The following is a 10,653-nucleotide window of genomic DNA, read 5'->3' as shown; positions in this document are numbered from 1 at the left end:
TAGACGCTTTAGCTATAAAGGAATCTGCCCATGAAAAAACACTTCCGTGGTGCATTGCAATATTAGTCTGTTTGAGAAATAGAATAGTAAAAAATGGGTTAACAATGACCGTCGCAGAATTACCAGAAATAGTGACACAATCAAGTAATACTTATATAAAGTAAGTAGGCTACCAGACACACGCACCTCCACTTGTGCGTGTTGTTCACTCACGACTTCCGCAAGAATGCATTTTTGTCATGTTCCCATTTAAATTGACCCGGTATTTATGTTGTTCCTTGTTGGCTGCTAAGAGCCCAGAGGTTCACACTAGCCCATCTCCATCAGCACCTTTTCAACACTTTATGAGCCGCCGCTGGTCAAATGACGATCATTTCCATCAAAAGAACTTCTCTTATCGTCTTCAGGCCATGAGACAGCTCAACGCCCCTTGGGGATTTGGGACGTTTGAAGCAGAGTCATCTGGTGGGAGCTTCCTCAATTATTCGACAGCTGGACAGGTCAAGGAGGACCTGTTCACCGTCATCAACGAGGCTCGGAAGGTGAGATAATTTCGTTCTGCTTAGGCAAAAAAAATATATTTTTTAATATACAGGTGAAAATATGACGGATTGACTGATTTGGTTTCACAAATGGCGTCGTAATGATCAAGATCAGTGACGTAGATCTACGGGCTGTTAATCAATCTTATACCCTAATGGTCTGATGAAAGATAAAAATGATAAAAATAGTTCAAAACAAATCACAACCGAATTCATGAATTAAGTCACCTAAGTAGGTACTGTTGACCTTCCGACTCTCAACTTGTTATTAGGAATGAGGCTGCTGGCCCCATGCCATATCAAATTTCCCTCGAAACGAGCCTGAGTCTTTTCTCCCACCTGGAATGGATCTTAGGTTAATCCCTGTTACGAAAGTAAATATTCACTGTCTCTTTATAACTGGTGTTTGTAATGGCTGCTTTGTATCAGAGGCCCTCTTTGCTTGTTTTGCAAGCGACGCTAATGGATACAATCCCCAATAGAGTGTTTCTCTCTCTCTCTCTCTCTCTCTCTCTCTCTCTCTCTCTCTCTCTCTGACTCTGTCTGTCTGTCTGTCTCTCTTCCTATCATTATTCCCGTGTTTTCTCTACTAGTTACCCTATTTTGGAAATTCCTCATCAAATAGTTCGTCATATTGGTTTTCTTGTGATTATATAAATAAATAAATAAATCAAAGTCAAAACAGTGTTTTGTAACTTCATGTGGATAACAAAGTTGCTACGGTCAGCTCACATAACAAGGCACGCGCATAAACTCTCACACATGCACACGCGCTTGCAAGTACACACGTATACACATACGGAACGCAGCATGGAATTCCTTTTTTTCATACGATTTTGCCATCCAGAATTCCCCTTTTAATAAATTCTTGGTTAATGACCTCCCAACGTCAGCTACTCATTGATTATTTTAAGTCTCGAAACCCTGTGCGAGTTCGGAATCAGTTTGCCTTTACTGAACTTTCCCCAACTCTTTGCATTTTTGAGGGAACCGCCTTCTCACCTAACCCCTTTTTTCTCTCTCTCTCTCTAAATGAAGACGAAAAATACGTATTTTTTCATCCAGCGTTTGATTTTCTCTCTCTCTCTCTCTCTCTCTCTCTCTCTCTCTCTCTCTCTCTCTTTTCCAATGTCACGATTTCTTTTTGGTTTTTAAGTATTCCATTTCCTTCCTCATACAGATTATTGTCTCTCTTTATATCCGTTTCTAGATACGCGTTTAAAGGAGAGAGAGAGAGAGAGAGAGAGAGAGAGAGAGAGAGAGAGAGAGAGAGAGAGAGAGAGAATGATCACACCTGTTTCTGCTTTCTTTTCTATAAAAAAGAAATAAGATGAAATCAAGGAATTTTTTTTTCTAAAATACGTGAGAGAGAGAGAGAGAGAGAGAGAGAGAGAGAGAGAGAGAGAGAGAGAGAGAGAGAGAGATTAAGTGAATTATTACACCAAGTTTCTGCTCTTTCTTAAAGAAAAAAACGGAATGAAATGAAAGCAGGGATTTATTCTTTCTTAATTACGTAAAATAAGTACGAAAAGAAGTTATGTTTTTTCTTGGTAGGTCGAGTCCAGATGTCTACATCAGGCTCCGTATTCACTTTGAACACCTTTCCACATTTAAAGGCCGCGTTTGGGAAAGAATCAGCGCTGACATAAGGCCACAATCAGGAGGCCCCCTTCAAAGGCCTTAACTAGTCTTTATTTCGATTTTTTCGGTTTTACCGCCAGATGGATACGATGTCTCTCCTTTGTAAATACCATTTTGGTCACTCACCCATCGAATAACCATCAGTCAGCATTGTAACACCCGACAGGACACTCTTTCCCACAGTAATCCTTGTTTTGTGATTTTCTTTCTTTTAACTGTCAAGCTTCGGAATTTTTTTTCTTCCCCTGTGTTTCATTACTTATAACATTCCGTCCTCCAAGAGAGAAATCCGTGTCTTCCTCCTGATCTCAAACCCTTTTTCTTTCCTCCGGGTCTGGGCTAGATAAGGGTGCTTGCTTGGCCCACTTCTGATATTTCATTTTTAAGAAAATAATAAAAAATAAGTTTAAGTGAAAGCCTTGGAAACGGGGAAGGAAATCAAATATCAAAATTCATCACTGGGAGTGTTTTCGTTTAAGTGAAGTTTGTGTATTGTGTGTTGTGTATTATATACGAGGAGTGTAGTGGCCAAATGCAGGTCAATAAATCGATCAATATAAAAAAGTTTGAATGGAAGCCTTAAAAACGAGGAAAGAAATCAAATGTTAAAATTCATTCACCGGAAAGGTTTTCCTTCAAGTAATGTTTATCGTGTGTTTGTATTGCGCATTAAAAATACACATAAATAAACCAATAAGTCATTCAATAAAAACAGGTAAACTTTACCCCCACAGCTCCGGAAGACATCTTGGTGCCTCACAGCAGCGCTCATGAGCAACTCGTTGGGGTTCCTGAGGGAATTCGGCGACACCTCGCTCAAGGGGAGATTCCTCATCTGGCCGACGAGGTTGCTCGTCGTTTCCACCATTCCCGTTTATCATCTTCGGGACCTCTTCGCCTCCTACTGGACCTTCTCCATGATGAACGCCATGGTTCTCACGAAGGAGGCGCCGCAGAAGAAAAAGTTATTATTATTATTATTATTATTATTATTATTATTATTATTATTATTATTATTATTATTATTATTATTATTATTTGAAGGGAATAGACCCTCTTTTAAACAGGTCTTATTAAAAAGGATGGCTGTATCATGCGAATTATATCTTATACAGTATCTTTTCTATTTTCCTTATAATTCGCTCTTCGGCTCAGCGATGTTGGTCAGCAACTGGCCGATATTCATATTGGAAGAAGGATAGTGTGTGGATTGCGGAAAGTCTTTTATTGAAATATCCAGTCAGAAATCCTTCGTCGTCTGGATTCAGGTTCTACTTCAAGTAACGTCGACATTTTTCGACCGAGATGGTCATCCTCTGGACGTGGTCGAAAAAGATCTGGAGAAACAAGGCGCTTGGGTCAGTATTTATAGGGGGGGGTCTTGATCAAAACCCCCCCTATAAATACCGACCCAAGCGCCTTGGGTGGGGGTGGGGGTTCTTGATCAAGACCCCCCTATAAATACCGACCCAAGCGCCTTGGGGGGCGGATGGGGGTTCTTGATCAAGACCCCCCTATAAATACTGACCCAAGCGCCTTGTTTCTCCAGATCTTTTTCGACCACGTCCAGAGGATGACCAACGAGATGGTCGAAACATGTCAACGGTACCTGAAGTAGAACCTGAATCCAGACGACGAGCGATTTCTGATTGGATATTTCAATAAAAGACTTTCCGCAATCCACACACTATCCTTCTTCCAATATGAATATCGGCCAGTTGCTGACCAACATCGTTGAGCCCGAAAAGCGAATCATAAGGAAAATAGAAAAGATACTGTATAAGATAAATTCGCACAATACAGCCATCCTTTTTAATAAGACCTATTATTATTATTATTATTATTATTATTATTATTATTATTATTATTATTATTATTATTATTATTATTATTATTATATACCTTTTTCCCTTAATAAAAGGATGCGTGTGTGTGCATGTAGCCTATTTCTTAGACAGTACACGCATTTCATTTCATTAGCATGAAGCAAGACATATATATATATATATATATATATATATATATATATATATATATATATGTACTGTATATGTATATGATATACTTATAAATATGTATAAATACATATATATAAAACACACACACATATATATATATATATATATGTATATATATATATATATATATATATATATATATATATATATATATATATATATATATATGTATATACATATATATATATATATATATATATATATATATATATATATATATATATATATATATATATATATATATATATATATATAAATATCCCAATCGTTTCAATAGCCCGATGATAAAGGAAAGAACTACAGAGGGGAAGAATATTACTATTTTTTTCTTTATCGGCAGGTACGGAATCTTCTCCTATTTGCCTCACACCAACTCAGGTGTGCACTTCGTTCGAATCGCTTCATGGTCTCGTGGCGACGGCTTGGTCTTCATGAAGAAGTTCAGATTTTTTCCTGTAAAGTTTTCGAAGTGAGTCCAGTTATCATCATTATCATTATTATTATCATTAGTGACGCATTAAAGTATCCATAACAAAGTTAGAAATATTCTTTTTAAGGACTAAAATATCCGAATAATCACGAAATACAAGCCTTTGTCAACGGAAGCAAACAGTCCAGCGCTGTTGACATTTCTTTTAAGCCTTGTAATGGATCGTAAGTCTTAAATGCGACCATAGCGTGACAATCATATCAGCTGCTGTCCATATGTCAGATTTAATCATAAGCTTAGATCGTATCACGTACTTACTCCAGCGAGAGAGAGAGAGAGAGAGAGAGAGAGAGAGAGAGAGAGGAGGGAGCAGGGAGTTTGGGTATAATATTACATATACATATATATATATATATACACTGTATATATATATATACACACAATATATATATATATATATATATATATATATATATATATATATATATATATATATATATATATATATATATATATATATATATATATGCGTGTGTGTCTATGTGGTGTAGAGAGAGAGAGAGAGAGAGAGAGAGAGAGAGAGAAAGTTCATAAAAGGTAATTTTTAAGAGAAATATGGATTTCATTTCATGATTTAGCCTTTTCATTAGCGCAGAGTAACAAATTCTATCATCAACAAAAATCAATATGCTACGATGGTTTACTCTTACCACATACAAACAGAAAGAGAGAGAGAGAGAGAGAGAGAGAGAGAGAGAGAGAGAGAGAGAGAGAGAGAGAGAGAGAGAGAGAGATTTGGTATGCCATTAGAAGACGGATTTAATTGTATACGCCTTTGTCCGACGCGCAAGACTAATTTATTTCTAGTTTTCATTTTCCTACATTAACGCAGATCTGTATTTTATTACTATTTGTGCTCAATGATCAAATAAGGATCAGCATATTAAGCAGTAAACATATATAATCTAATATAATCTAATTTGATTAATGCCACTGTTTTTCTTGGAGTGCAAATTTGATTGCAAAATTAATCAAGAATTGTGTAACACATTCGGCCCTACTCATATACATTTCCATGTAATTAAGATTATTCATTAATCTGTAAGCTATGACTATTAAGTTATAAAGAGTAAGAATAAAACTTTAAATTACATACTTGTTTATAATTTCGTTGAAATATTCTTAATTTTCTTCCACTACAATAACGGTAAATAAATTCAGAAAATAGGATTTTTTAATATCAAAATTTATGTTTATTCAAAATCGAAATGATTAGATATCAAATATGAAAAGTTATGCATTAAAAAATAAAAAATGAAAAACTTGAAATTTCCATTCATTTACCTGACCTGATCTCTCTCTCTCTCTCTCTCAGCTTCTACGGAGGTCAGGTCAACGTGACGGCACTGCCCTTTGCCCCACATTGGCAGGTGACGAAGAGAACGACTCCAGAAGGGGAGCAGGTCGAAGTCCTCTCTGGTACGGACTACCTGATGCTGGACGCCATCTCCCGGGGACTGAATTTCACCTACTACGTCGTCCCGACAGCCAATTGGGATGAGGTATTGTTTCTCTTTAGGAGCAGAGGCCAAAGACCAATATTTTCCTACAAGTCTTGGTTTGTTTTGGGCACTGTATACAACACTGCAGTGAAAGATGTCGTAAACAAACAAACGTTAACAACTTATTACACACATATCACAAACAGGTTGAATACATGTCTGCAGCCTTTCGGTAGTTCTAACCAGTAGGCTGCTTCATACATTTACCCAAAATTTAACAAAGGTTCATTTCCACTTACTATTGCTGATTTGTTTTCAATCTATTTGTGACATATGTGCAATAAATTGCCAAACAAATTTGTAGGCTCAGAACAGTTCTGTGTTTGCACTCATCAGGTGCATCTACACTGCGGTAAAACATGCCATGAACAAACGTTGGCAACTTAGTACATATATGTCACAAACAAGTTGAAAACAAATCAGCGATTGTACGTGGAAAATGAACCTTTGGCAAATTTTGGATAATTATATGAAGTACTGATCTGAGCTACCAATAAGCTGTAGACATGTATTCAACCTGTTTGTGATGTGTGTGTGCAATGAGTTCCAGACTTGTGTTTACAACATATTTTACTGTAGTACGGATGCATCCTAGCATGACAGGTTCTTGCTTTAACTCTTCGCAGACTTAGAATGGTAAAATTTGTCTGAATTTCTCATTACAGGTGACGAAGAAAGTGGAGGAACGCGAATCTTTCATAGCAACCGTCATCTACGCCCTGTTGCCCAACAGGCTCCTTCAGTACGACTATACGTACGCCTTCGAATTCGCATCGCCCACTTTCTGCATGAGGAAACCAGTGTTGGAACCCCAGTGGCAGAGCCTTTACAGGCCTCTGACAGACACCGTCTGGATCTTAAGCATGGTTGTGATAATTCTCTTGCCTGTGGCTATTTACTGGGTGAATATTGTTTCTTAAAATGTTCTTGGAATAGTTTGATATTGTAGACTTTCTTATCTCCCAGGATATGAGTCTTAGCATGAAAAGTTTGGTTGGCCATTACATTCTCAGTTATATCAGTGTATTGTTCCCATTTGAATAGCCTAAGCTTTCACAGGATATGAATAAAGCCTGATCTAAGCTATCACAACAATATGTAGACTGATATCCCTAGATTCTCACATGCCGTTCAGTGACCTGACCTAACCTGCCAAGGGTTATGGATTGCCTAATCTCAGATTTCACAGGCAGATGTGACCTGCCTTAACATGCCAAGGAGTATGGGATGCCTCACCTCAAGTTCCACATGATATGACATGACCTGACCTGTCAAAATGCATGTCTAGCTTGACCCTGACATCTAATTTCACAAGGACTGATGACCTGATAGATCCTGTCACAGGGGATGGATGATATTGTGGATGGGGGAACTAAGCTAATTAAACATTTATTTTTTTACCTTAACTACAAAAATATAGTTCTTATCAATACATTTTCGTTGTTTTTGTGGAATACATCGAATAAATTACACCTGAATTTACTTACAGAAACATCCTACAATCAAAACCAACCTTTGCAATAAAACTGACCTGCACGATAATCAAATAATTTTTCTTTCTCTCGACTTCAGATGATCAACTTCGAGGAGACCAAGAAACCAGAGAGGGGAGAGAAGAAGAAGAAGATACTGTTTGTTGATATCTTCCAAGACGCGCTGGGAATTCTCTTGGGTCAGAATAACTCCATGGACCACTCGACGTCAGCCAGTTCGAGAATTCTCGTTAGTTGCTGGTTAGTGTTCGCTTTCATCTTGGGTTCGGCCTACAGGGGCAATCTCACTGCCTTCCTCACCCTGCCCAAATACCCTGCGAGAGCTGAGACGCTTGAACAGCTGATCACCGTTGTTGATAAGTAAGAAGAGAGGAAATAGAAAGAACAATTGTTTTGTTTCTGGTTTCGCGGTTCAAAATAGATACATGAACACTGTTTGCATTTCAAAATATATCCATAAATAACTTTTTCCTTCAAATTATATCCCGTGAATAGTTTTTTCCTACAAAGTATACGCATGAATAATTTTTTCCTTCAAGATATATCCAAGAAAGACGTTTTTCCCTTCAAAATAAATCCGTGAAAGATGTTTTTTCCTTCAAAATATATCCGTAAAAGAGGTTTTTCCCTCCAAAATATCCATGAGCAATTTTTCTCAAAATATATCCATGAAAGACGCTTTTCACTTCAACAAAATAATGATAAAGAAAATATCTCCAAGAAAATATGACCTCATACAACAAGAGAAATATCTTCCCTAGAGTAACGATGCCGTCTTACGGGGAAGCTTTCCGGTCGTTCTACAGCAAATCCGACTCGGTCGTTTTCCAGACTTTGGCCAGGATGTGGGAGACGGTGACTTCCGGGAAAGAAGGGCTTACAGAAGCTTCCAGACGAAAGTACGTGGAGCGACAAACTGGGTATTTTTCTGTACTCGCTAGACAAGCAAACACAAACATTTGCTTTCCATGAAAGTCTGTAATATATCCATGGTTCCCAGGTATTTTTATCCAGTCTTTCCAGGTAAGTTTGCTGCTAAATATGCACATTTTTTCATTCTTTTGTTTTGCTAAAAAGAGTCCTCAGTGTTTATGATATCTACCAGGCAAACTAACATAGACATTCAAACTCTTTCGTTGCTCTTGCTAAAAATAAAAACTCTTCCGTGTTTCCAGCTGGTCTGCCTTTACTCCTTCCAGACATGCTCACATAGGCCTACAGTAGATGTCCAAACTCTTTCGTTTACTTTTGCTGGGAACAAACTTTAGCGTTTCCAACTACGACTTCTTTACCCCTTCCAGGCAAACTCTCAAAAAATGCCCAGATTCACTCATTTTCTTTTGCTGGAAACAAAAACTCTTCAGCGTTTCCAGCTGATCTTCCTTTACTCCTTCCAGACAAGCTCACATAGACGTCCGGAGGTACCTGGAACTCGTCATTGCTGAGCAGTTCACGAAAGCGGACGGGTCGACGCCCCTTTACCTGGGGAGGGAAAACGTCTTTCCAGGTCTGTCTGGATGGCCCATTCCGCATGACGCCCCTTTTAAGGAAAACATCGACAGGTCTATCATGGCTGTCAAAGAGGTAAATAAAGTGAATTATTCTCCATAGACTGAATCCTTTTCAAATCGAAAATTTAAGATACACTTCGCTGGGGTTCTTTAATGAATACAACCATAATTCAAACTTGTTTTAATGACTTTATACCTTATAAAACTTCCCGTCACACAGGACATTAGGTGATTCAGTTAGTTTTGTAAGTACTCTGGTGATTGTATAGCCTAGTTAAGAGAATTAATTTGGCTTCAATACCAGAACGTCCACTGAATTAGAAAAACTTACGCGAAGTAAATCTGATTCCTTTCCAGGATGACAGTTCAAGTTTCTTTTTGTCTAGTATTTTTCACTCTTCTCTGATCTCTTCCCACTGATCAGAACGAAATAAAAACAACAATTCCTTTCCAAGTAAGTATACCTTAGTTTTACCAGACCACTGAGCTGATTAACAGCTCTCCTTTCCAGGCTGACCTGTGGGAGACCAGGAATGTGACTCACTGGACAGGCTGAAATAATAACAACAACAATTCCTTTCCAGGCTTACCAATGGGAGACCAGGAATGTGACTCACTGGGCAGGCTAAAATAATAAAAACAACAGTCCCTCTCCAGGCTGGCATGTGGGAGACCAGGAACGTGACTCACCGGTCAGGTTGAAATAACTGCAGTCCTTTTCCAGACCGACTTATGAGAGACCTGGAATGTGAGTCACAGGTCAAGCTGAAATAATAAAAACAGCAATCACTTTCCAGGCTGGTCTGTACGAAAAATGGAGCGCCGACTTCATGGCCCAGGCCCGGAAGGAGAGTCAGGAGAGGCAGCTGCAGAGCGCAGCTGAAGGGAAGTCGCCCGAAGAAGCCGCTGACGGAGCGGATCAAGAGACGTCAGGGAATTCCGTAGTCGTGGCACTCACCATCGTCCATATGCAAGGGCCCCTGATGCTTGTCCTTCTGGGGTTGGTGATGTCGTCCGTCCTCTTCGCCTTAGAGATGACCGTTTTCTGTTGCCGCCGACCGGCATTGACGTCAGAAAATGGCGGGTAGTGGACTGTGAAATGGCAGTCAGTAGAATGAGAAAATGGCGTTTAGAGGACTGTCAATGGCAGTTAATGGAATGAGAAAATGGAGGATAGTAGACTGTGAAATGGTGGATAGTGGAGTGAGAAAATGGCGGATAGTGGAATGAGAAAATGGCTGAAACTGGACTGTGGAATAACAAGACAAGGAAATATGGAAATTACGGTAAATGGCTGAAAATTTGATTGAAAAGAACTGCAAAAATTTAACCAGCTGTTTTATTCAAAGGGGGAAAATTGCCTTGAAAATCCATGAAAATCGAGATTATATAATAAAGCTACGTTTATAATAATAATAATAATAATAATAATAATAATAATAATAATAATAATAAT

The 10,653-nt window shown here is 38.4% G+C and overlaps 1 protein-coding gene across 1 annotated transcript; it reads left to right on the top strand.

Moving 5' to 3' along the window:
* Positions 1–344: 344 nt before the first annotated feature.
* On the top strand, positions 345–10,588 carry LOC136844037 (ionotropic receptor 93a-like). The gene is made up of 8 exons (XM_067113052.1): positions 345–542; positions 2,918–3,147; positions 6,007–6,193; positions 6,859–7,095; positions 7,766–8,046; positions 8,448–8,585; positions 9,084–9,270; positions 9,995–10,588. Exons 1-8 carry the CDS (start codon positions 345–347, stop codon positions 10,283–10,285), a joined length of 1,749 nt encoding a protein of 582 aa, XP_066969153.1. The 3' UTR covers positions 10,286–10,588.
* Positions 10,589–10,653: the final 65 nt, after the last annotated feature.

Source organism: Macrobrachium rosenbergii, chromosome 12 (assembly GCF_040412425.1).
Source record: "Macrobrachium rosenbergii isolate ZJJX-2024 chromosome 12, ASM4041242v1, whole genome shotgun sequence".
Taxonomy (NCBI): domain Eukaryota; kingdom Metazoa; phylum Arthropoda; class Malacostraca; order Decapoda; family Palaemonidae; genus Macrobrachium; species Macrobrachium rosenbergii.
Note: the sequence above shows the minus strand (reverse complement) of the source record. Positions and strands in the feature narration are given on the sequence as shown.

Bases quoted from the DNA above. Each gene is read 5' to 3' on its own strand.
- LOC136844037 (XM_067113052.1), top strand. From the start codon at position 345: ATGAGCCGCCGCTGGTCAAATGACGATCATTTCCATCAAAAGAACTTC. The intron at 543-2,917 runs GTGAGATAATTT...TTACCCCCACAG, and splicing joins TCATCAACGAGGCTCGGAAG to CTCCGGAAGACATCTTGGTG. The intron at 8,047-8,447 runs GTAAGAAGAGAG...TATCTTCCCTAG, and splicing joins CTGATCACCGTTGTTGATAA to AGTAACGATGCCGTCTTACG.